We start from the raw sequence: 27,454 nt of genomic DNA on the forward strand, positions 1-27,454 counted from the left end.
CATATTTTTTGTTTCTCCTTGTGGAAAAGCTGACTGGATTGTGGCCCTCAAGGACCAAATTTGGGGACCCCTGACGCACAGTCAAGAAGTAATTGGCCATTCTTATTCAAGACATCAAATGCCCTGGGTGACCCTCACTGTGTCCCAGATGAATCTATGTTTAGCATGTATGCTCCTCAAGGAGATAGTCTATGACGTTTGCTGATATGGCTGCTTGCTGAAATTTGATGAAAGATTTTAAAACAGTCACTTTAGAAAGGGAAATGGATCACTGACCTCACATCACCTGCAAGCCAATGCAATACAGTGCACTCAGTCCCAGTTAGCAGGAGGTGTGCAGTAAGAGTGTGGGACTCGACAGGTAACACTGGGAGAAGAGGAAGAGCTGAGCTGTGGCAGCCACAGTGAAGAACAGGAAAGGGCAATGTCAAGCTCAGAGCATAGAGATTAGGCGCACTGACTATAACTAAGAAGCTCTCTCTCTCTCTGTATCTTAAGTACTTAAAAGATCTGGAGCATAGGCTCTCGCTAATTTCCCCCTCTCCCCAGATTTTGATTATGAAGAATCAGTCACCACTCCCTAGAAACGTATTGGAAAGTATAGCCAGAAATATCAGGGGGGAACATGTAGGTGATTGGCACAAGGCTGCATTTAACTAGGAGACAAATGGGCAGCTGCCCTGGGCCCTCTGGGTTGTGCAGTGACTGGGGCCAGCTGACTGAAAGAGGGCAGTGAGCCCCCCGAAAAGCAAAACAAGTAACGCCCCGAAGTGGTTTTCTGTCTGAGGGAATGGCAGCGAGAGAGAGAGAGAGAAACATCTCCCATTGAAGGGCTGACGCCGGGAAAAGTCGATTTAAAAAATAAATAAATGGAAACGCGAAGCCATGCTAAACGTGAGAAAGCGACGAGGGAGTTGTAAAACCAGCTTTGGTTTTTTTGTAAGAGGAAAAAAAAACCGAAACAGAGCGGCCCCTGAATGAGGAAACCACTGCAAGCTCCCGCACCTCGCGAGCACTGAAGCCGCCCGAAGCGCGGGAAGCCCTCTCGCTGTGGAGGCGGAAGAACACCTTGGCCGTACAACGCGATCAGAGGCGCTCTGGAATTTTTTTTTCTTTTTTAGTTAGACTTATTAAGCTTCATAAAAGCTAGTCGCGCTTGGGAAACGTTTTCTCGAAATAATAAGGTAGCCCACCACAAAGGAAGGTTAAAAAACACCCGACAAAACACATAGGGACTACTTGGAGTAGGTGACTGGAGCAATAATCCCTGAAGTAATTGGGCCGCTCTGGCCGTGCGTTGGAAGAGGGACGGGTGGCGGGAAGGATGAGGGAAACCGCCTCGCAAGTGCATTTCCTGCAGAGAAAACCTTTGAGACTTTAACGGAGCTCAATAAATTCTGCTCCCTTTTTCTTAGAAGCATGACTGAAATCACTGTACGTGAGGTGGAAACCCCCCCCCCCAAAAAAAAAAACAGAGCAAGGACATATAATATCTCAGGAGAAGTCCTAAAGCAGGGCTTCCCAAACCTGTCCTGGGACCCCCACAGCCAGCCGGGTTTTCAGGATATCCCCAATGAAAATGCTTGAAATAAATTTGCATATACTGAGTCTCCATGGTATGCACATTTATCTTCCGCAGAGTGCCTTGCCGTAAATCCCTCATCCCAACAAACGAACCTAGCTGGAGGGACGGTCACAGAATTAAAAGATAAGAGAGGGATGGATAGAGGCATCGCAGTAAAGCTAGCAGAGAGGAGAATGCAATCTTAAGCCATAGCCCATACTTAACCCGGGCAATCTGGGCGCGCAGCTCTGAAAGACATAACGTTCACCACCACCACCAAAGGATAGACTCTTATCATTAAAAAAAGAAGTGTGATTTTTTTTAAACCCACCAGCTGGATTTAGCTATATTTATAATGGAATAAAATGTGTTGAAACCTTGATTAGTTCGGTGCTATTAAAATCTCACTCTTTTGCTACCCAACCTGCGGGGGCACCTTTGGCTGGGTGGGATTCCCCATATGATTTTCGATAACCTGGTCAGGAAGAGGGCAATCTAGCAACAGCAATCAGACTTCAGTGTGATTGTCATAACCCTAGAACCCCAAGCTACCATAATGGGGGGAAGTCACTGTTCTGTGTAATAAAGGGGACTCTATAGGGGCTGAAATTCCCACCCCCTGCTCCTGCCCTGGATTTTGTAGGCAGAGCATCAGCCGCTAAACGGGGGGGGGGGGACGACACACAACTTCTGGAGGGCTCAGGAACGTAGAACGAAGCGCTGTTCATCCAGAGCTGTACCAGAATCACCAGCCCCAGGAGGGTGGAAAATTTCACCCTCCTGGGTCGCTGGATCGTACCTGCGAGTTGTAACTCCCTGGACCCCCCCAGTGGGTCAGTACTGTCCATGATACTGCGTATACATGCGCTCTGCCTCCTCTGAGTGCTTTGCACTGTCTGCTAGGGATGTGAATCGTGTTAGGACGATTAAAATTATCGTCCGATAATTTTAATATCGTCTTAAACCGTTATGGAACACAATACAATAGAGATTCTAACGATTTATCGTTATAAATCGTTAGAATCGTGAGCCGGCACACTAAAACCCCCTAAAACCCACCCCCGACCCTTTAAATTAAATCCCCCACCCTCCCGAACCCCCCCCCAAATGACTTAAATAACCTGCGGGTCCAGCGGCGGTCCGGAACGGCAGCGGTCCGGAACGGGCTCCTGCTCCTGAATCTTGTTGTCTTCAGCCGGAACCCTCGCTGAACGACCTCCTGCAGTCGATCTCCTGCCGGCGCCATTTTCCGTACGAAAACGATTCGCGGCGGGAAATCGCTCCCTGACCCCCGCTGGACCTCCAGGAACTTTTGGCCAGCTTGTGGGGGGCCTCCTGACCCCCACGAGACTTGCCAAAAGTCCAGCGGGGGTCCGGAAGGACCTCCTGCCGTCCAATCGTGTTCGTCTATGGCCGCCGCCATTTTTCGGCGCCATTTTGGAAAATGGCGCCGGCTGAAGACAACAAGATTCAGGAGCAGGAGCCCGTTCCGGACCGCCGCTGGACCCGCAGGTTATTTAAGTCATTTGGGGGGGGTTCGGGAGGGTGGGGGATTTAATTTAAAGGGTCGGGGGTGGGTTTTAGGGGGTTTTAATGTGCCGGTTTTTAGATTTTTAGATTTTTCACGATTTTTCACGATTTTTCACGATATTTTACCCCCCCAAACGGCAACAATACGATTCCCTCCCCCTCCCAGCCGAAATCGATCGTTAAGACGATCGAGGACACGATTCACATCCCTACTGTCTGCCACATGATGTGAAGGGACCATAATCTGTCTTGTAGTGTGAAGCTTCTCTGGAGAGGGTCGGTCTCCGCATGGAAGGGTTTTCCAAGCTTCTATTGGGCAATATGTAACTGATTTATTTAAACTTGAACTGTATCCAATGTCAAGTTAATGATTGCTATAGTAACATTTTTTTTTATCAAAGACAATTGTCTGACTGGGGCAGGGTTTGCTGCTGAGATAGCACTCTCAGCCCATGTGTGGTGTAATATGTCAGCCATCAGGGCATTGGGATGGTTAGTGCATACATAAAGGGCCCACAAGTGCCATGCTGAAGCAAGGAAGTCTGATCTGCAACCTCTGCGCCTCCACCCTCTGTTCCTGCATCAGTAGTTAGACTCATCCCCAACCGCTTCCTTAGAAGACTCCTGCTGGCACCCATCCTCCCACGCTGCAATACTTTCTTATTGGCTATATCTTTACACTCTCGTCATGATCCTCACAGTGGAAACAGCTTCATAGGACCAATGCATAATTTCAAGCATTGCAAAGTGCAACACTGCAAACCTGTCTCAGGTCTCCAATATTTCTACTGCTGCAGGGGCAGGAGGTTGGACCCACAGGAATACCAACTTTGCTCAGCAATGATGACAATAATAATAATGGTAATAAGGTCTCTGGGACAGAAAAGGAAGCTGCTGATCTACCAGCAGGTGACTCGCGCAGGTCTGTTGAGCTCTAAAGGAAGGATCCTAAGCTGCTGGTTTCCCAGATCTGCCTTGTCCTTTCGGGCTTAACCACTTGCAACAATGGATGCCAGCTCTGTGAGCGCAGTGGGTGCTCGAGCACCCTCAATATTGAACAATCTCCTTCACTGTATCCAGAGAGGGGTCATTTTTATTGAGTTTATCATCCTCAATCATTTTGAAAAGTTGTTTGCAGCCACAACCCTCCCTCTAAAAAAAAAAAACAAAAAACACCCCAATCTGGATAATCTGCTGCTACTGCCACTGTCTCTGCACTCCTTCTGAGACATACAAAGAAAACAAAATGGTAATCACTTGGCATTTTGCCACTGGCAAGAGGAAGAGAATGAATAAGGGTGCGAGTAGAGAAGGCAGAGAGCCAGTCCCTGCATGATTAATAGGTTCCCGAAACTGATTTATATTTCACCTTTCAGGGACTTCAAAGTGGATTACATTAAGGTACTGTAGGTATTTCCCTATTGCCAGAGGGCTTACATGCATTTACATGCTTAAAAATTGGGTTTTACTCATATAAATGCACTTTACCAGTGTAAGTGGGCTTTGAAAATTGCTACAATATCTGCCATTGAATTGTCTATAGGATTTACCCACGTAAGTGCGTTTTATGTGCATAAATGACTTGAAAATTGCTACAGTAGTATATTCCATTTACGGTATGCACATAACTCCTTTGAAAATTCACCTGTAAGGGCCTAATTTATTATGAGAAAAAAAGCTTAGCACATGAGGCCTTAAGTTTGTACCTGAAGCAATGCAGGAGGAAACGACTTGCCTAAAGTTATAAGCAACATCAGTGAGACTAGAACGCCTACTGCTCTAACCGCTGGACGACTACAACATTCCAGGCTCAGGAAGAAAGTGCCCTTGTGGGACACAGGAAGTCTCTTAAATCTCAGCAACACAACAAAAAAAAGATAAAATTACCGATAATAAAATGTAGCCCTCTCTTTGTCTTGTATTCTTCCTTCCGCTTCAGTCAGTTTGTCGTGGCACAGGGAGACAAAGTTACAGTTCTTGCTTTTTTTTTTGCGAGCTGTGATTCGTTCTTTTTTTCTTGTGACCTCATTGAATTTAACAGCAGCAGAGTTGGCCTGCCCTGTTTTCAGGAATCAAGGGGTGGGGATAGGTCTCGCTGGCGAAAGCGATAGAAATTGCAAAAAAAAGCTTTATCAGAGAGGGAAAAAGGAGAATCTATGTGAGGATCATGAAGACAATCTGAAGCTGTTCTGTGAAGTGGATCAGAGACCAATCTGTGTTATCTGTAGAGCGTCCAGGGACCATAAATCTCAAATTGTGACCCCTATATTTATTTATTTAGATTTATATTCCGCTTTTTGCACTTTTCTCAGCGCTTCAAAGTGGATTACATTCAGGTACTGGAAGTATTTTCCTATCCCCAGAGGGTTTGTACCCGAGGCCATGGAGGGTAAAATGACTTGCCCAAGGTCACAAGGAGCGACAACTGTGAGAGAATACAAGGTGTGTTCAGTACCTTTATGACCATAGTAATGACAGCAGAAAAGGACCAAATAGTCCATCCAGTCTGCCCTGCAAGCTTCCTAAGGTAGTATCTGCCACACCATGAAGGTTACCCTTCTATATCTCTTAAGTGTAGTAACTGCCACTCTGTGCAGTTATCCTCACTGTCAAACCCATAAAAAATTATTGCTAGCACCATTTTTACTGGATGAGGAGCCTTCTTGACAATGTTGCTTGATGTTCTTTGCTTTTGGACTCTTCTGCGTATCAATACCCCAGACCATAAAAGTCAGGGCCCATGTGGGTTGTCATCTGAACCCAATTCTCCTTTTTTTCCCCCCTGCATCAAAGCAGAGAGCGATTGTTGCAGTTGCGTCAAAAGCATCAAGGCTTATTGGTTAAGGGTAGTAATCCCCATGCTTTCTGTTAAGGGTAGTGTGGTAACTCGAGCGGTGAGTGGCTGGTAACAGCCAGAGAAACACCAGATATGCTCTGGCTGTGGCTTAAGTGCATTTTATTTACAGTGGAATTAACTTCAAACAATTTGGGAGCACACCTTCACTTCAGCTATCACAAATAATATCGCTCATCTTACTTCAGGTATAGCACAAACCTTTAATCTTGGGAGGTCCTTATAACAGGTAGCTCTCTCTCCAGGGCTGGTGCAAGCATAATTGGTGCTTCTGGTGGCACCTGATTGGCCCAGGAGACCATGATGTGCAGATCTGCAAAGGCTTCTGGTGGACTCCCCACTCCGGTTTTCTGGCGCACAGGAATCTGGTACGGCAGGAGCCTGTTCTTCATGAAGATCCAAATCGATTTTGTCTTATGGTATGTCCCTTGAGAGGACTTGCTTGCTGAAGCATGGATATTCTGCTGCAGTGATTGCCACTTTGCTATGTGCGAGAAAGTTCTCCACTTCCTTAGCCTATGAGCAATTTTGGTGAGTGTTTGAGGCTTGGTGTGAAGATCAAGGGGGTTCTTCCTCATTCAGTAGATGTAGTGTATTTGGATTTTCAGAAGGCGTTTGGCAAAGTCTCTCATGAGAAGCTTCTAGGAAAACTAAAAGGTCATGGGATAGGAGGCGATGTCCTTTCGTGGATTACAAACTGGTTAAAAGACAGGAAACAGAGAGTAGGATTAAATGGACAATTTTCTCAGTGGAAAAGGGTAAACACTGGAGTGCCTCAGGGATCTGTACTTGGACCGGTGCTTTTCAATATATTTATAAATGATCTGGAAAGGAATACGACGAGTGAGGTTATCAAATTTGCAAATGATACAAAATTGTTCAGAGAAGTTAAATCACATGTGGATTGTGATAAATTTCAGGAGGACCTTGTGAGACTGGAAAATTGGGCAACCAAATGGCAGATGAAATTTAATGTGGATAAGTGCAAGGTGATGCATATGTGCAGTATTTGCAGTTATGATAAGGAAGGGGGGTGGGGGGAGGATCTGGGAGACAGGAGGAAGGGCAGACAGCCCAGGAGTCTCCTTTTACTGGTTTGTCTGCATCACACCTAGCAAAGATCCTGCCCAGGAGAGACACGCCCTTAATTTCAATCTAATCACCAGTCAGCATATGAAACAGAAGCTCAACACTAGCTCTTAATTCTTGAAAGAGGCATGGCTGCTGCAAACCTCACTGAGAGTCTGCAGAATGAAGCTTCTTGTTCCATCTGTTTGAATTATTTTACAGACCCGGTGACTTTAGAATGTGGACACAACTTCTGTCGCTCCTGCATCACTCAGAGCTGGGAGGGGATAGATGCGAACTTCCCCTGTCCCCAGTGCAATGAAACTTCTCAGCAGAGGAACCTCAGGCCTAACGGGCAATTGGCAACTATTATAAATATACTAAAACAAATTTCTATGTCTTCAGTCAGAGAAAAAGCGGAGGAGCACCAGGAGAAACTGAAGCCGGTCTGTGAAGAGAATCAGAGATCAATCTGTGTGGTGTGTAACAGATCCCAGGACTACAAATCTCACACGGTGGTCCCCATAGAGGAGGCTGTGCAGGAATACAAGGTGTGTGTCAGTATCTTTATTATCACAGTGTGTCCCAGGGTCACAGATCTCACACTGTGATCCCCATAGAGGAGGCTGTGCAGGAATACAAGGTGTGTGTCAGTATCTTTATTATCACAGTGTGTCCCAGGTCACAGATCTCACACTGTGACCCCCATAGAGGAGGCTGTGCAGGAATACAAGGTGTGTGTCAGTATCTTTATTATCACAGTGTGTCCCGGGGTCACAGATCTCACACTGTGATCCCCATACAGGAGGCTGTGCAGGAATACAAGGTGTGTGTCAGTATCTTTATTATCACAGTGTGTCCCAGGTCACAGATCTCACACTGTGATCCCCATACAGGAGGCTGTGCAGGAATACAAGGTGTGTGTCAGTATCTTTATTATCACAGTGTGTCCCAGGTCACAGATCTCACACTGTGACCCCCATAGAGGAGGCTGTGCAGGAATACAAGGTGTGTGTCAGTATCTTTATTATCACAGTGTGTCCCGGGGTCACAGATCTCACACTGTGATCCCCATACAGGAGGCTGTGCAGGAATACAAGGTGTGTGTCAGTATCTTTATTATCACAGTGTGTCCCAGGTCACAGATCTCACACTGTGATCCCCATACAGGAGGCTGTGCAGGAATACAAGGTGAGTGTCAGTATCTTTATTATCACAGTGTGTCCCGGGGTCACAGATCTCACACCCTGATCCCCATACAGGAGGCTGTGCAGGAATACAAGGTGAGTGTCAGTATCTTTATTATCACAGTGTGTCCCGGGGTCACAGATCTCACACTGTGATCCCCATACAGGAGGCTGTGCAGGAATACAAGGTGAGTGTCAGTATCTTTATTATCACAGTGTGTCCCAGGTCACAGATCTCACACTGTGATCCCCATAGAGGAGGCTGTGCAGGAATACAAGGTGAGTGTCAGTATCTTTATTATCACAGTGTGTCCCAGGGTCACAGATCTCACACTGTGATCCCCATAGAGGAGGCTGTGCAGGAATACAAGGTGTGTGTCAGTATCTTTATTATCACAGTGTGTCCCGGGGTCACAGATCTCACACTGTGATCCCCATAGAGGAGGCTGTGCAGGAATACAAGGTGTGTGTCATTATCTTTATTATCACAGTGTATGTATATATATTTTGTCACATAACCTCTAAAATCACACAAAAAAAGGTTGAATTTAGCAGAGGTTTGAAATTACCAGCAGTAATGCCTCTTGTCCACAGTTTAGTCCTGGATACTGTCCAATGTTTTGTATTTCAAATGTATTTATTTATTTATTTATTTTTAATTTTTTATATACCGATTTTCATGCATCAAATGCATATCAAACCGGTTTACAATGAAACAGTATAAGCAGGAAATAAAATTCCTTAGTCTAATACATTGAAACATCTGTAACAAAATAATTGTAAATAAAGCAAGAAGCTAAACAACATTACTAAACGTTAAATTATTAACGAAAACATACATACAGTTATTTTAAAAGGAGCACAAAGGTTAGCACGAAGGGGAGCACAAAGGGGAAAGCCCCTTTGTTGCGCCCCTTCGGCGCGCGACGCCTGGTGGACCGGCATCGTTTACCGGCTGAAACGTTGAGCGTGGTGACATCATAGTGGGCAGTTCTCATTTTCCTTCAGTTGTCAATATCTTCTTTTTTCCCCAGCGATTTTTCTTTTTGCATTCATATTTCAATTAACTTTCTAAAACATCTTCTGAACTGGCAATATCTCACATTTACTCTTTATTTGGAAATTCTGTTCTTAAAAATATTATTGAAATTAGAACCAAAGATGTTTACTATTTACAGAAAAAATTGGAAAAACGCTTGGAGCCTTTGAGAAAGCAGCTGGAAAATCTTCTGACGTGTAAATCCAATGAGGAGAAAAAAGCTGAGGAGCTGAGGGTGGGTGTCTGAGCGGAGCTCTGCAGGGACCTTGTTTCTCTCACTGCATCAATCCCCTGAGCCAGATTTATCAGAGAATGAGAGGATTCAATCTGACTTGTTACCAAGGGCAAGGAAGTATTTCTTGATTGCTCGATAGCTGGGAGCAGGCAGATTGAGGGATACCTCTGTCTTGATGCATTTTAAACAACTGAATTGCAAGATGCAAATATACATCTTAAATTCCTGTAAAGTGAGAGATAATTTTCATCTGATGTAATCATTTGTTATTTGTAGCTTTTGATTGACTCCTGAGAGCCCTGTGATGCAGTTTCTGTCTGTGGATCCTCTGTTGACACAAAGCTCAGTGGGGCTCTGGGAACAGCAGAGATTCCTTGTTCATTGCAGGACCTGAATCCAGAGCTCTGTGCAGCAAAACCAGGACAGCGTTACTGAGATTTCCATGTTTTTGTTCAATTCAGAATGAGATTGTGATCAAGAGACAGAAGATTGAGTCTGATTTTGAGGAGTTACAGCAGTTTCTGACCGAGGAGAAGCGGATCCTCCTCTCCAGACTGGAGGAGGAAGAGAAAAATATTCTGCAGAAAATTTGGGAAAATGTGACCCGGCTAGAAGAGCAGAGCTCCTCCATCAGGCACCTGATCTCCGAGATAGAGGAGTATAGTCAGCAGCCAGCCACTGAGTTTCTGAAGGTGACAGCTACAGAGAGATTTCTAAGAAAGTGACAGATCTGCCATGAAGACTAAGGGAATTCACTTAAATTCAGTGGCTTGCAAAAGTATTCAACCCCCTATAAAATCAGTGGATTACAAATGACACTTACATAGATTGTTCTAGACGGTATGTTTATTCAAAGCCAGTATGCTCTCAAAGTACATTTTCAAAGTCACAATTCATTATTTCTCTGCATTTTTTGTAAAATAAAATTAAAAGCTTCAAACTTCTGCTTGCATAAGTATTCAATTGCTGTGAATCTGAAGAAAAGCTGTGAAAATGAAGACCAAAGAGCATTCTAAGGAAATTAACGATAAAGCTATAGACATGCACAAGATAGGAAAAGGCTACAAAATAATATCCAAGTCCTTGGATATCCCAGTGCGCACTGTTGGATCAATTGTGATGAAATGGAAGCTGTGTCATACCACCCAGACACTGCCTAGACAAGGCCGTCCCTCAAAACCTAGTGTCAGGGCAAGAGGAAAGCCACGGAGAGGACAACAATCGCTTTGAAGGAGCTACAGAGTTCAGTGGCTGAGACTGGAGTGGAGGTGCACCAGTCAACCATATCAAGAGCTCTGCATACAAGTGGCTACAAAGAAGCCATTACTGAAGAAAAAACACATGAAAACACATCTGGAGTGTGCCAGAAAGCATAAGAGTGACCCAGCTGAAATGTGGGATAAGGTTTTGTGGTCAGATGAGACAAAAATGGAGCTTTTTGGCCAAAATCTAAAAGCTATGTGTGGCACAAACCTCAGCAAACACCATCCCAACAGTAAAGTATGGGGGTAGCAGCATCATGTCGAGGGGATGCTTTTCCTCAGCGGGGACTTCACATCTTGTTAAAATTGAAGGATGGATGGATGGTGCAACGTTACAGGGAGATACTGCAAGACAACCTGCTTCAGTCTGCTAAAAAACTAAAACTTGGGAGAAAGTTCCCCTTTCAGCAGGACAATGATCCCAGGCACAAGGCCAGAGCAACACAGGAGTGATTGAACAACAAAAAGGAGAATGTTCTACAATGGCCAAGTCAAAGTCCAGATCTCAATCCAATCAAGAATCTGTGACACTATGTGAAAATTGCAGTCCGTAAGCATCATTCAAGCAAGACGAACAACCTGGAGCAAATCTGCCAGGAAAAATGGGCAAAAATCACTCTCAAACAGTGAGCAAAGCTGGAAGAAACTTACCCCGACCGACTTAAAACTGTTACTGCAGCAAAAGGTGGGTCTACCAAGTACACGTCTGAAGAAGCTGAACACATATGCATCGGCATTTTTCAGTTTTTATAAAAAATGCAGAGAAATAATGAATTGTGACTTTGAAAATTTACAGTTGTGCTCATAAGCTTACTTACTCCTGGCAGAATTTGTAAGATATGTAGCATTTTAAGAAAACATGAGTGATCAGACAAAACACATCTGTTATTTTTAATGTGTTTCAAATTAAACTAATATGCATCACAGAACAGCACAATCACTAAACATACCATAGCAATAAAGGAAATAATAAAATGGTCCTGTTCAAAAGTTTGCATACCATTGAATGTTTGGGCTGATATAAACACACTATAGCAATGAAGAGTACATATCCATACATGTGCCTTGTTTGATTGTAATTAGTGTCTGTGTATAAATAGTAAATGAGTTTATTAGCTCTTGAGAAACCCTTTTGCATTTCATCCAGGGCTGCACTGGCTTTGGCGGTTACTGAAGCATGGGGAAAGCAAAAGAACTGTTAAAGGATCTTTGAGCAAAAGTAGTTCAACTTTATAAATCAGGAAAAAGATATAAAAAGATATCCAAAGATTTGAAAATGCCAGTCAGAACTGTTCAAACTCTGATCAAGAAGTGGAAAATGATGGGTTCTGTTAATACCAAGGTAGACCAAGAAAGATGTCAGACAACTGCCAGGAAAATTTGTTGGGATGCAAAGAAAAAGCCATAAGCAACTTCTACTGAAACACAGGCTTCTCTGAAACAAAGTGGTGTGGGTGTTTCAGCATGCAGAATAAAGAGATACTTGAACAAAAATGGGCTGCATGGTAGAGTTGCCAGAAAAAAGCCATTGCTGCACCAATGCCACAAAACACCCTGCTTACAATACGCCAAACAGCATCCTAGAAAAGCCAGACACTTCTGGAACAAAATAATTTGGAGTGATGAGACCCAAATGGAACTTTATGGTCACAACCATAAATGTTATGAAAAAAAAAGCACATCATCCCTACTATGAAGCATGGAGTTGGATCTCTGTTTGGGCCACTTTGGGGAGGACTCAAAGATGCAGTTCATGCTAGACAACCAAAATATTTACAGGCTCAGGAGACTTTTTGCCAAGAGGAATGGGCAGCTTTACCACCTGAGAAGCTGTTATTGATGTAAAAGGGAGCAATATGCACACATGATATTAAGAACTAAGGGTTTGCAAACTTTTGAACAGGACCATTTTATTATTCCCCTTATTGCTATAGTCTGTTTAATGATTGTGCTAGTCTGTGATACATAATAGTTTAATTTGAAACACAAAAATAGCAGATGTGTTTTGTCTGATCACTCAAGTTGTCTTACAGTGCTACACATCTTACAAATTCTGCCAGGGGTATGTAAACTTCTAAGCATACCTGTACTTACTTTTAAGAGCATACTGGAACAATCGGTGTGTCATTTGTAATCCACACAAATCTGACTTTTTAGGGGGGCAAATACTTTTGCAAGCCACTGTATTTAAAAAAAAATGTAATCATTTCATTTTGAATTTCAGCTTTATTGATATATATATAAGGCATGCTAAAACTCTCTATAGGAAATTTATTTACATAGAGGTGCACATATGAAAATTTCTATGACTTACTTGATATCAAAATTGCAAGAGATCAGGAATCAGATGTAAGACTTGGCTGGATTCACTTAAGTTTTCAGCCATTTAAAAATACCCAGCCAGGTTTCTAACCCGCATAAACAAAGGTGCTCAGGGGGGTGCTTTGCAGGACAGGTTATGGAGTTATATCCATAAAGTTATACAAATAAATGGGCATCATTTTCTCATGGGGAGGGTCATTTTCATAGAAGACAACTCTTCAAACTGATTGGGCGGCACTAAATGCAGCTCAAATTACCTCTCCCTGGAGACAGTGAGGGATTTTACTCAGATATGAAGCCCCCACTGCACCCATAGAGCTGGCACCTATGGTAAACTTCAAAACATTTTGGGGTCCATATTTAGCCACTGAGTTACCTGGATATACCCGCTGAATATACCCGACTATCTTAAAGGTTAACCAGGTAGGTCTATAACTTTAGACCTACCTGCAGCACGGCCAGAGTTAACCGGTTAGCTTCATTTAACTGGCTAACTCCACTCCTCCCCAGAATGCCTACCGCCCACCCCAGGAACACCCCCTACCTATCCGGCAAAATTCTAGCCAGATGGCAGTTATACGCTAGAATTTAGCCGGACAAGTCATCTAAAGTAGTGGGTAAGTCAATTAGATGGATACGTTTTCAGTTATCTGTCTAAATGGCTTTTAAATATTGGCCCCTTTAAGGGGTAAACAGGTGTTAATCTGCTTGTGAGAATCCCCCCCCCCCCCAATACGTAACCCCTCCACACTGGTCACAGCTTGGGAACTGTTATTTATGGTAAGAAATGGATGAGGGTTAAATGCCCCTGCAGACTCTGGTGGGATGAGCCCTGGTCCCTACGTCAAGTTGTTCTATTTCCATACATAAGAACATAAGAACCTGCCATACTGGGTCAGACCAAAGGTCAATCGAGCCCAGTAGCCTGTTTCCAACAGTGGCCAATCCAAGTCACAATTTCACATTCAGCAGCTATCAAACATTGACTAATTAATTTATTAGTTCTAATCTGCACTTTGGACATTGGTAAATAGAATAAGAGAGGAATGTAAGAGTAATTCTGGTTATCTCACAGATAAGGGTGTGCACTGTTTTCCAATAAGACTGAATTGCAGGGCATACCTACCAAATATAGCTCCAATATCTCTACATTTACCCCTGTGCCTTTGGGATAGATGTTACACAATCTCTGAGAAACTAAGACCACCCTCTAATAAACCTTGCACCCATTTTCCAGACTAGTGCATGAGTTAGAAGCCTTCACTGAACTCTCCCTAATCACATCCCATTCCTCCTCTTCTGTACTAAGATTCAGTTCCTTCTCCAAGACAATTCATGTTTCAGTTTCCCCTCAGTAGGATTATTAATAGATTTATATATCTTGGAAACAAGCACCCTAGAATGCTCTTCCAAAGCCACTCACCCCTATAAGTATATTCAACCTTATTTCTTTTTCTTTCAAGAAATGGCATATCTGAATATTTTTTATTTTATTTATTTAGCTGTTTGTATATACCGACATTCATTGGAGTATATCACATCAGTTTACATTATAATTGTTGGATATAGTAAGACTAAGGTGACTTACTATTGATACATTATAACATTAAAAAACACAATACTTATATAACTTATATAACATTACCAGTCGATGGTCAGCAGCTGACATTTTGCACACAATTGTTCAAAAGTATAGAACTTCCACCTCTCGAACAATAAGCCCAGCCTTGAAAGGCCCAGCCTGCTCCAACTCTGGGAAACTTCAGACATAAGTCCTGCCTAGAAGGCTTTAACAAATCAGAGTTACAGGGAGCATCTTCCACTAATTCCTAATTTTGCTCTGTAGGCATCCCAGATCTTTATTGACAGCTTGTAAATGGATTATCCAAGCAACTTGGCTCTCTAGCTTTACCAAATAAACAAGGGGAGCCATTTTAGGGGACATCCTCCAAGAATTCTTCTTGAATTCTTGCCTACTGAGTGTGGAGTCATCATTCCTTTCCACAAGAGATTTCAACTGATCCTTAGGTGACCTCTTTCTCCAAATATAGCTGAGTATTTTTCTTTGAACTTTTTTATGCATCACCTCAGGAATCATCAATGAAATGTTAATTAGTCTGATGTGACTGGATTTAGGAGCCTCAATAGAAGGAGTAAGGAGAGCAGCCCTTCAGGGTATAGTCCTCACTTTCTTTCAGTTGGGTTTGGACTAAAGAACTTTTATTGAATGGACAGAGTATGGAGAATCTGCACCTGGGCAGGATCTGGCGTGGGGAATAGAGACTTAACTTCAATCCTTGCCACTGTCTCACCAGAGCCTGATTCTCCTGCCTTCTCTCCGTTCATAAGACAACCCTTCAGTCCCAGCCTCTCACCTTGTTCCTTCCCAGGCAGCTCTTATTAAGAGCTCCCATTGCTTGACCCTCAGCAAACCGCTCCCCGCCATTGAGAAGGAGGATGGATGATCCTGTTTCTTTTCTCCATAAATAGGCTGTTGTGTGATTGCCAGAGCTGAGTGTGGAATAACCTAAAGTGTAAAAGGGCTGCTCCTCATCTGTAGGATGGAGCTAGAAATAATCTCTGTCTCCTTTCTCCTCTAGGATGTGAAGAACACCTTGAGCAGGTACAAGTTAGTTTTCTCATCTTTCCTGAGTGTCTGGATATTTAGTTTTGGTGGTGTTTGTGGTGTTGTGGGTGAGGGGGGTTTGAGGTGGGATTGGTAATGGGGGGAGAGGGAGGTGGAAACAATTGAGGAGATGGGAAAAGGATGGGAAGAAGCACTGATGAATGGAGGGGAAGGGGAGGGAAGGAAAATCACAAACCTTTTCTCCTTTCCCCATCATGACACTCCCTCTTTTCTGTCTGCCGTGGCAGAACTTCTCTCTCTTGAAGAAAATCACTCTGACCCCGAACTGATAAATATGAACATAAAATATGTGCACATAAGCATCATTGCTCATAACCAATGGCCACCAACATCCATTTTTTTCATGAAGGTGCCATAAATCATTATCATTACTCTTTTATGTACAGTCCAAAGTGAAATTATATTTTCATGCTCTTTTTTTCTATGCGATAAAATCCAATGCAGTCTTCTTTTTCTGTGCAAATAGAAATGAGAGAGTTACCTAGCAAACACTAAATAGCATGAAACTTATCTTGCAACTTTGAACAAAGACCTCATCACCACCTGACATGTGTCACATTTTGAAATAAATCATCCTCAGGGGTGTAGTGCTGCTCATATTTGTATACATGCACTGTGTCTCTTCAAAAATTCACGTTATGCTGGACCAGTTTTCATTTCTTTAAAGACACTGTAACATGACTTATAACGTTACTGGTCCAGGTTTATTAGTTAAGGGTAGAACCGCCACACCAGCAAGTTATGTTTCTATGCTGCGTGGGTTGTACTGCTCTGTGGAGACGTGCACGTCTCTCCCGCAAAGGCCAATGCTCCCGGTATCTCTCCAGAGGAGAGGACACCTTGAGGAGGGTGAAAGCTGCTTCGGCTGGGTGCCGTGAGCCTGGGAGGCTCTCTTCAGCAAGGCAGCCAGTGGACGACCCCTTCCCACTGAGTGCGGGAACGGCAGCCATTTTGTCCACATTCTCAGCTGCCTTGGAGGGGGAGGAGATTTCCCTCCCTCATTATCCCTTGTGATTAGGGTCTCCGGGAATCTTGCAGCAGGCGAGGATGATTCCCCGGAGGATTCAGATTCTTCTTCTTCTTCCTTCTCACCTGAATTTGTTCTCCTATTACATAAAGCTTATAAGGCCAGGAAAGCTAAAGCCGTGCAGGGGGCTTCAACGTGCTCAAGACCTGCAAAAAGGGCCAGAACCTCTCCAGCTGCCGGACTACAAGGGTCCGGCAGGTCCCAGGGGCCTCAGCACTAAGTACTGCCGCGGGCACCTCCTCTGACACTTCAGATGTGGGGGATCCGCAGGTGCAGGGCCCATCTGGTCAGATCCGAGTTTTGTGGACCAGGATCCGGATCAGGTGCTAGCCAAAAGTTCGACAGTGGAAGAGGATGATCCCAAAATGGAGGAGCTGGATCCCTTGAGTCCCGTGGTTCTGGAAGAACTGGGTATAAAGATCCCATGAGAGGAATCGGGTCTGGAAGAGGTGGACCCAGTCATGACTGGCCTCCGGGATCCAACAAGGTCTTTTCCTTTTCACCAGTTGGTCAGCACGTTGGTGTTTAGGGAGTGGGATACTCCTGTCACAGGCCTGAAGGTCAGCAGAGCCATGGATAAGTTGTATCCTTTGCTGGAGGATACACTGGAACTCCTGAAGGTCCCAAAGGTGGATGCATCTGTTTTCGGCGGTTACCAAGAGGACGACTATTCCAGTTGCTGGCTCTACAGTCCTGAAGGACGTTCAGGATAGGATGTTGGAAGCACACCTCAAGAAGATTTTTGAGGTGTCTGCTCTTGGCATTTGAGCGGCTCTGTGTACCAGTTTCATGATGAAAGTGGGCTTCCGCTGGGTTCAGCAGTTGCAAGCCGACAGGTCCTTGCCTGAACCTGAGATGCAGCAGGTGGAGTGGCTGGAAGCTGTGGTGGCCTATGGCGCTGATGCGTTATACGATCTCATCAGGACTTCCTCCACGACAATGATGTCCGCGTTTTTGGCCAGCACGCTCCTCTGGTAAAGGAATTGGTCGGCTGATGTCTCATCCAAGTCTCAGTTAGGAGCCTTGCCTTTCAAAAGGAAACTGCTCTTTGGTTGGAACTTGGAGGAGATGATCAAGCTTCTCGGGGAGAACAAGGTTCATAAATTGCCAGAAGATAAGCCAAGGGGGAAAGGCTCTTTTCCGTTGCATTCCCGTTTCAAAGGAAATAGACATTTTCGGCCTACCAGAGCATCAGGGAATTCTCAGCAGCAGACCTCGGGAAAGCAGCCATCCTGGAACCAGTCCTTTCAAGGAAGGAGGCCGGGAACAGATGGTTCCTCTCTCTATCCCCTGGGGTGAACATCTCCCAGAATAATCCCAGTGACTCTCTTACCTGTAGATATATCTCACTCCCTCCACCTGTGCCATCTCTATCCCCTAGGGATGAACATCTCCCAGAATAATCCCAGTGACTCTCTTACCTGTGGTTATATCCCACTCCCTCCATCTGCCCCATCTCTGACCCCTGGGGGTGAACATCTCCCAAATTAATCCCAGTGATTTTCTTGTCCGTAGGTATCAGAAAGTGAAGTTTCCAGAACCGGAGGCTGTTTCTTCGGATTTAAAAATGGGTTTACAACTGAATTACCCTTGGCAATTGAAGAAATTGATCACAAACTTTGGAGGTATAGAATAATCTTTTTCTTTAATTTATTTGTATTAAACCATTTGCATTTAGAATATGAAGGGGTAGATATTCAAAGCTGGCTGTGTAAGTAACCTAGCCGCTTAGAATTTATCTGGCCAAGTTACGATGTACATTCAGCGGCACGACGAAGCCTCTGAATATATGCCTATACTGTAAATATGCCCTTAGCTGGATACGTCTAATCTGGCTGCCCTATGGCGCGTCAGAACTCACATGTACGCAGCTAACTGCGAATATCCACTTATCCAGCTAGATAGCGCTGAATACACTTTGAATATCGGGCCCGAAATTTACCAGATCCAGGTCTACAATCTGTCTGTCTGCTCTCTTCCCCTTCCTCTGTTTGTGCTCCCGTCTCCCTTCTCCGCTGCTCTCTTATTTGTTATTCTGTCAGCAGTGAAGGGCAGGGAAGAAGCCTCTGCTCCCTGCTCCAGCCCATCTCCACCCCCCATCTGCTGCCTGAAGTACAAAGCTTTTCTCTGCTGTGCTCGCTTTACTAAGCCTCAAGCCCTAGGTTTTGTGCTGCAGGGACGGCAGAGTAGGGAGTCACACAAAGATGCAGCCAGCTGAAAGGGAGGGGGAGGGGGAGGGAGAGGATTGGGGCCATACCAGGGGAGGGGAAAAGGTGGGGAAGGAGGAGGAATGGAGAGAAAGAGAGGATCAGGTCCCAAGGGTGGAGCAGGAGAAAAGAGAGAAACATAAGACAAGGGGATGAGGGAGAGGAAGGGAGAAAGGACCCTGGATAAGGTTCAGGGTGATGGAGGGATTGAGAGGACCCAGGATAGGGAAAGAGAGGGAAGACAGAGATAGAGAAATGACTCAGGAATAGGGAGAGAAAGGGGATGAGAGAGAGAGAGACTCCTGGATTTGGGGGATTTCCGGGAGATACTGAGGAGAAAAGAGGAGGAATGAGGAGAGGAGAACATCAAAGAAAGAGAAACTATTAAAATATCCATTCGAAAGAGACAAGGAAGAAAAGGACACCAGAGAGAGGGGTAAAAACAAACAAAAAAAAGGAACAGAGAAAAGACCTGAACATGAGAGAAAAAAAAAACACTGAGAGCCAGAAAAGCAAAGGTTGGAACCTTTTATTGCCTGATAAGAGAAAGTTATCCTGAGTCACAGTGCAAAGTCCCTGACCCACACAGAATTTATTTACCTCTTGGGAAGAGCTGAATTTCTTGGCTAATTTTGACTTTCTGGTGAATGCAGGACATTCCCAGCAAGCATGGAGGCTTTTTTTATTGGCCCAAAAATATTTCGTGGTAACAAAACCTAAAGAATGCGCTTTTAGGTATATTTTGAAAGTGGAGTGCTACAGTTTTCCATGGGGGCAGTCCAGCAGACTTCCTTCCTCCCACCACAAGGAACTGCTCACACACTACTCCACTCCAGGGCACAAGTGTCCCAGATTCACCCACTGGAACTCTTATCTCCCTCCTTCCCAGTGGCAGGAGGGGAGCAGCGCCTCTGCCAGCTCCAATCTGTGGGGCCCTGTAATCTCACGGGATCACGTGGCTCTGCAGCAGACTGAGGAGCATCCCAGGTGAAAAGTGCTAACTTTCCTCCTGCCGGCAGGACTGAGAAGTGTGCAAAATATGGTTTGGAACACCGCGAGGATTGAGCAAATTTGAAAATGTGCCATGAAATAAAAAAAAAGGCTGAGAAGCTGTGGCCTATTGTATCAAACACAGGGCTGAGAATGCAGCCGGGGGAAGGGGGTTTACAGTATAGGAGCAGGAGCAAAGTACCAAGAAAATATGATTCACTGTTGGAAGAAATCTGATAGTAACTTTATTGATTGGCAGCATTAACAGAACTGCTGAATAGTTTCAAACTAACCAAATAGTAATTTAGATAAGAACATAAGAAAAGCCCTGCTGGGTCAGGCCAAGGTCCATTGAGCCCTGCATCCTGTCTCTGACAGTGGCCAAGTACCTGGCAGATCCCATTAAGTAAATCTAATCTAATTCGAGAGATAGCAATAGCTTTCTTTAGTCTACCTGACGATAATGTGTCATGGACTTTTCCTCCAGGAACTTCTCCAAACGTCCTTTAAACCCCGCTGTGCTGGTTGCCCTGACCACCACCTCCGGCAACCAATTCCACAGCTTGATCGTGCCATGAGTGAAAAAGTTTGTTTTGAATCTGCTGGTTGTCGGTTTCATGGAGCGTCCCCTTGTTTTAGTATTATTTAAAAGGATAAATAATATAGTAACATAGAAATGACGGCAGAAAAGAACCAACATGGTCCATCCAGTCTGCCCGGCAAGCTTCCTATGGTAGTATCTGCCATGCCGTGCAGGTTGCCCCATGATTCTTTTAAGGATAGCAACTGCTGCTTCCTGCAGTTATCCCCAAGCCTTATGATAACCCATAAAAATGTACTGCTAGCAACATTTTTACTGGGTGATGAGCCTTCTTGAAAACTCAAAGAGTGCTTCTTGACGTGCTTTCCTTATGGCTGTATTTTTCCCCTTATATCTGCACAACAGTTCCCCAGTCCGTAAAAGTTGGGGCCCTCACTAGTTGCTATCTGAATTGTTGATTAAGGGTAGTAACAGCAAGTTACCCCCATGCTTAATAGTTCTCCAGAACGTAAAAGTCTGGGCCCACGTTGATTGCTGTCTGAACCCAATTCCCCTTTTCCGCCTGCCGTTGAAGCAGAGAGCAATGATGGAGTTGCACCAACAGTATGAAGGCTTCTTGGTTAAGGGTAGTAACCGCCACATCAGGAAGTTACCCCCATGCACTCTTTTCCTCACTTCCATCCTGGAGCCTTCAGGGACCCACAGTGTTTATCCCATGCCCCTTTGTTTTTGTCTTCACCACCTTCTCCGAAGGGCATTTCAGGCCTCCACCACTATCTGATCACAGTCCTGTTGAGCTACATTTGAATCTGTCCGAGACCCCGGTGACAGAGCACTCTTAGTGGCTCAAGGCTTTCAAGAGATAATTAAAAAGGAGAGGAATTTCCTGAAATCCATGCCCAGTCACCTTGTGGGAAAATGCTTGAGGCAGTGTTGAGAGAAGATTAATCACTCTCTCGAAAGGGAGATTCTGAGATTGGAAAAGATTCATAAATGCAATAGTTCCTGGAGGCTCTGGAAACAATTAGTGGCAAGTAGAAAGGAATGGGAGATGCTTAAAACTGATCAAATTGAGAAATGTCTGTGCTATATGCGCTAAATATTCTACGAGCATGACAGTAAGGCAGAGAAAATAATAAAAAGGAAAACCATAAGCACTTTGATTACAGGAAATACGTGCAAGGGATGGGCAGATCTTCAGTAATCTTAAAGATATTAATAGTGTTTTTAAGAATTACTATGAGACTTATATGCAGGGATGGAGCCTGGCAATGTGGAGGCAATTTGAAGCTTTTTTTTTGGGAAAAGCTAGTTTATCCAAAGTGACATCTGATCAAAATGAGCAGTTAAGGGCACCTTTTTCTTTAGCTGAAATGCTAAAGGCGGCCCAAAGGGTGTAAATAACAGGGCTGATCACTGCTTAAACACCTCGGGGCTGACACTAGCCTGCTCACCTGAGGAAGGACCGGCCGGTTACCTCAGGAGCTCCAGTCTTCACCCAGCCTAGCAGGCCTGAATCCACAGCACGGGTTGGCTTGTCTTCCATCTGCTGGAGACAAGAGAATACTGGCAGGCCGATGATCTCTGCCTCCATCTGCTGGTCGGCATGCACAACCCACTCATCTGACCCAGCAGGACTGGATGACGAGGAATCACGGTTTCAGAGCAGGTGGTGGCTGACTGAATGATAATGCTTTAGCCCCAGATGTTTCAAAGACCACTATACTGTGGGTGGGTATGTGAGGAATGTCAAATTTCACAATTTGATGTTTGAGGGGATTTCTTTACCTACGGTGCTTGAAACTAGGAATTTTTGGGTGATGTTAGATGAAAGCTCATTTAAAATAAGTTGTTTGGACTGTCTTTTATACGTTAAAATTGTTGCGGCCTCTTAAAGAGTTTGTTATCCCAAGACTTATTTCAATGCTATGTTATATGGGCAGTTGCATTGCTGCAATGCTGTCTATGTTGGCTTACCCCAAACTCAAGTACAAGCATTGCAGTTAATTCAAAATGCTACTGCATGATTATTATTGGAATTAACCCATGTGAGCAAATTACCCCCATATTGGTTGGCTTTTATTGGCTTCCTGTTGAACAGCGAGCAAGAAGTTGTTAATAATTATTCATAAATTATTGTATGCAAGTAGTTCCTGTAGTTTAGGAATTATTATGAGGCCATATGTTCCAATTCGGTTACTACGATCCTCTGGGACTCAGCTGCTTGCAAACTACGCATGTCAGGGCTTTCTCTTCTATAGCAGTGGTCCCCAACCCTGTCCTGGGGTCCACCAGCCAGTTGAGTTTTCAGGATATCCACAATGAATATGCAGGAGAGAAGAGGGACCACTGACTATTCTGAATTGTCTGACAAATAATAATAAGAAAACCATTTGAATATTTTTTATATGTCTGATGAACATAAAAACAGAGGATTATAATTTATCTATTTATGATTCTGTTCTAGCTCATAAAAAGTGCCAAGTTATTACTTTATAACAGAGAAAATGTCACAAGTTCTGAGATCGACATTTTACAAACTGGAATCTCTAACATTTGTCTATTTATTTTTCTTTTTCTCTCCAAAAAAAAAATTCCTATACTGCAGGACTTGGTAAGTTTTACTCACAGTTGGATAAATACATTTCTTCATAGCATTGTATTTATTACTCTCCTCTGATCAGTATCTGTCTTTGTTTTAATTCAGAGTGGTGGATGGAGCGAGGCAGATATGCAGGTAACTGAGTCTGATATGGAACTAATTGTACTATTAATGTCACCTGCATATCCTTCCTTTAATTATTTACGGATTTATTTATTTAAAAAGAATTTATAGTCCACTGATCCAAAAATATGTTCCCAGTGATTACAGCACCGTCATTACAGTACAGTAAAGGCTCTCAGATAGGCGGAACATCTTGACAGAGGATACACTAAGCACAGCCTTTCAAGGGACCTCAGGCACGGGTAGGAGCATAAACACGGAGGGCAGAACTGAAATGAATTGGGCCTTTACCAGGCAAGGCCTTAAAAACTAAGCTGACAATCTTAAACTGCACCCGCAAAGACATTATTTATGTATTTATATTCCACTGTTTAGCACTTCAGAGTAGATAACATTCAGGCACTCCAGGTAGTCCTCGTTCCCCAGAGGGCTTACAATCTAATAGGGAGATTCATGAAGCTGCGTTAGGGCATTATCGTGGGATAAAAGGGCTTCATCGCATGCAACAGTTGTATTAATTGCACCGTGTTTATCGCGCCCTGCGTTACCACCAAAATGTGAAATGAGAATGCAAAATTATGCAAATAAGGGAGTCATACTGCATTTTGTGACAAAATATCGCATGATACCAACGTATTTCACATGGAAAATAACACCTTCTCCATTTGCAGTATGGTGGAGAAAAAGGTTTTTATCTCGGGATCCGGCGATTCGTCACGTGCTAGAGGAATTTATGGCAGGCTAAGATGAGGCCTTCTTTCACACCCACCTACCTAGCCCTGCTGAACCAATAAAAGTGGGTTTTGCTACCTGGCGTCTCTCCTATAACCAGGATGTTAGATGGCATTTTGCTTGACCTAGGACACAGGATGCTTCAATGATGACGCCAACAGAGAAGGGAAGCTCAAACACCTCCTAGGGAAATAAATTAAAAAGCCTGGGAATGGATCCCAAGGTGATGGAATGGATCAGAAATTGGTTGACTGACAGAGGACAGAGTAAATGAAAGCACTCTGAGAAGGAAGTGCCTCAGGGATCGTTTCTGTTCGATATCCTTGTGAGTGATATTACAGAAGGCTTAAGGGGAAAAGTTTGTCTTTTTGCGGATGACACTAACATCTGCAACAGAGTAGACACACTTGAAAGATTAAAGAGAAATAAAAGGGATCTAAGAAAGCTTAAGAACATAAGAAATTGCCATGCTGGGTCAGACCAAGGGTCCATCAAGCATCAAGCCCAGCATCCTGTTTCCAACAGTGGCCAATCCAGGCCACAAGAACCTGGCAAGTACCCAAACACCAAGAAGATCCCGTGCTACTGATGCAATTAATAGCGGTTGCTATTCCCTAAGTCAACTTGATTAATAGCTTGAGGAATGGTAGAAGGTTTGGCAGTTGAGATTCAATGGCAAGAAGGGCTGAGTCATGCATTTGGTGTGCAGTAATCCAAAGCAGAGACCTCGGCCTATCACCGAGTGCAAGGCCGGCGCCCAAGGCCGGGACCTCGGGCAAAGGCCCAGGCCCCAAAAATATTGCTGGGGCCGGAAAACTTCCCCATTGGGTATCCAACATGGCCCAAATGCAGGCCCAGTCTGGGTGCCTGGGTCCCAACATCTGTGCCTTGGCAGTTCCCGTACACCAAAATGGTGCCCTCTGCTGAGGAGGAAGGTGCCGGAGTTAATTAGCACTAGTGCATCTCCAGCGGATGCCATCATTTGAAAGAAGACAGAAGAATTGAAATATACACCCACACCATTCATAAGAAAACATGAAAAGAAATGTTGTGAACCACTCATAAGAGAACATAAAAGCCTCTTTAAGCACTCACACGAGAACCCAGTGCAGTCTTGAAGCCTGACAGCATGAACAACTCTTCAGCCGCTTATGTGAAAACACAAAAGCTTTACGGTCTTATCGATCTTCAGCCGCTTAAATCAATCCACATAAATGAAATACAGTCCAGCAGGTTGAAGGAATTTGGGATGCATACATAAAATCGCTCTCTCCTAGAATTCGCAGCATGATTATAAATGCATGGTATATGATGGCGGAGAAAAGAGCTGAAGGTAACGTGAAATGTTCTTTGGAGGAAGATTAGTTAAGTTCAGTTGTCGTAGCTCTCGCTTTGTATTGATGGAAATGTTTATAATTGGACAGTTTTATTTGCCCATATGGTTTAAACTTTGTAAAGCCTTCTGCTCAATAAACAGAATTTTCCTAAAATAAGAAAACTGCAAGTTTATATTAAACTTCTCTACTGTACTTCTCCCATTTAATGTTCTGGTTGGATTTACTGTCCACTTACACAGTACTAGTACAAGGGTTAATTACTGTTTTATTCTGATGTGATGATTTTATCTGGTCTGTGGTGCCACAAGAAAGAGGCTGTTTGGGAAGGGCATAGAATTGTGGTATTGGGGTGACCGGGACCCTGTCTCATCCCCCTCTCAGGCTACGAGCCCGAAGATAAATCATATTAGTAAATATAATTTCTCATGTGGTACTCCCCACCCCAAGCAGAGGGCAGACGTGTCCTTCCACCATCCACTGAGAAGAAAAAGTCCCTGCAGAGCTAAAACCAGAATGTTAGCGAGCCCACAGGGGGCCAATAGGGTTGTGGGTTATGGGAAGCCCTGGAGTCAATTAACCAATTATAAAGTGTCTTTCAATAGCTTATTCAGTAATGGTGCGACTAGAATCAGTCCAATGGGGAGCACTGGAGATCAGCTGGCCAATAAGATTGCCAGTATGGCTGGACCCTATCCGTGAGTGACAGCCAATAAATAGCACAGTGCCTCTCACAGATGCCCCTGACGAAGAACCGAAACGCACAGTGTGTTGGGCGTCTTTTGGGTTTGAACAAGACGGCTTCGTGGATTCTCCTCGCATGCGATATATGAACATTCAAGCTGTTGCTTTCTGAAAGAAAAAGCCAAGTGCACATTTTTTGTCTTTTCAAAGACTTTGTAAACCTGCACGTTGTCACAAGTTGATAAAAAGAAAAATCACTTTTAAGTCTTATCCATGAGACCGATGATTATATATTTAAAGAGACTATCAAACGAACGCTAAGCATTCCTGAATAAGTGGGAACAGCATTATAGCGAATGCTAAAGTCTCAACTATATGATGTAGTAAAAATGTCAGGCGTCGGGTGGCACCTTAGACAGCTCAGGCTTCAATAAATTGGTTAGTCTAGAAGGTGCCACCCGACTCCTGTCTTTTCTTTCTCACAGACTAAGCAAGTGGCTGAGGAATCAGTCAATAAGGTTTAGAGGAGGGAGTATGAGAAGCCAATGAGGGTTATAAATGGGTGTGTGAGGAGCCAATGAGAAGTGTGTGCTAATGTTTATTAATATGTCTTCTCCTCTCTGCAGTGGACGTGACTCTGGATCCTGAAACCGCTAATCCTGAGCTTGTCCTGTCTGAAGATGGGAAAAGTGTCAGAGACGGAGGCACAAGACAGAGCTTGCCTGACAGTCCCCGGAGATTTGATATTTGCTCGGTGCTGGGGCGTGAGGGCTTCACCTCGGGGAGGCATTACTGGGAAGTGGAGGTGGGGGATAGGCCTGACTGTGCAGTGGGGGTGTGCAGAGACTCCGTGAGGAGGAAGGGGGAGGTCATACAGTCATCCAAGGAGGGATTCTGGATAGTGAATCTCTGCTCTGGAAGTGGATATTGGGCGCTCACCTCCCCCATAACTAAGCTCCCTCTGAGTAAGAGCCCCCGGGCAGTGGGGATTCTCCTGGACTATGAGGCAGGAAAAGTCTCATTTTACGATGTAGAGAATAAATCTCATCTCTACACCTTCTCTGACACCTTCACTGGCACTCTCCGGCCTTTCTTCTATACTTATGGACGCTTGAGGCCTTTGTCCTTTACTTATAGAGTTCTGAGGATCCGGCCAGTGCCAGGCTGGGAGTGAGAGTGCGGGGTTCAGGGTTATCAGCTTCAGTCTCGGGGAGATGGTGAAGGGAGGCTCCAGATTTGTGTTAAATTATAAACATGATTTTATGAATATTCAAAATAATAGGAGGAGCTTTCAGATTTATAGTACAGAGATTGGATTTCAGCCTGTGATTGTGATGAGGGGTCTCAGTGACACAGAGATGGGATCAGAGCCTACACCAGGAACAAGGATGAGAAATATTAATGTAAATTATAAGGTCGTGGGGGCAGGGACTCGTTGCATTTGCATGTAATTGGTGGTAAATGATGTCTATGATACTGCAGTAATGAGAATAGGAATATTAATAA

General features: G+C 44.2%; 1 protein-coding gene across 1 annotated transcript; it reads left to right on the forward strand.

Annotated features, from left to right (window-relative positions):
- The first annotated feature begins 7,165 nt into the window (after positions 1 to 7,165).
- Positions 7,166 to 27,122, forward strand: LOC115080387 (E3 ubiquitin-protein ligase TRIM39-like). Its single transcript, XM_029584531.1, has 8 exons — positions 7,166 to 7,567; positions 9,382 to 9,477; positions 9,939 to 10,169; positions 15,662 to 15,684; positions 18,251 to 18,360; positions 23,082 to 23,087; positions 23,181 to 23,210; positions 26,575 to 27,122. Exons 1-8 carry the CDS (start codon positions 7,166 to 7,168, stop codon positions 27,120 to 27,122), a joined length of 1,446 nt encoding a protein of 481 aa, XP_029440391.1.
- Positions 27,123 to 27,454: the final 332 nt, after the last annotated feature.

This window comes from Rhinatrema bivittatum, chromosome 19 (assembly GCF_901001135.1).
Source record: "Rhinatrema bivittatum chromosome 19, aRhiBiv1.1, whole genome shotgun sequence".
NCBI classification, from domain to species: domain Eukaryota; kingdom Metazoa; phylum Chordata; class Amphibia; order Gymnophiona; family Rhinatrematidae; genus Rhinatrema; species Rhinatrema bivittatum.

What these genes read in the sequence shown, in the direction of transcription:
- LOC115080387 (XM_029584531.1), top strand. Translation starts at nt 7,166, where the DNA reads ATGGCTGCTGCAAACCTCACTGAGAGTCTGCAGAATGAAGCTTCTTGT. An exon ending in AGGCTGTGCAGGAATACAAG is followed by an intron (nt 7,568 to 9,381) that starts GTGTGTGTCAGT and finishes TACTATTTACAG; the next exon opens with AAAAAATTGGAAAAACGCTT. An exon ending in CAGCCACTGAGTTTCTGAAG is followed by an intron (nt 10,170 to 15,661) that starts GTGACAGCTACA and finishes TTTCTCCTCTAG; the next exon opens with GATGTGAAGAACACCTTGAG.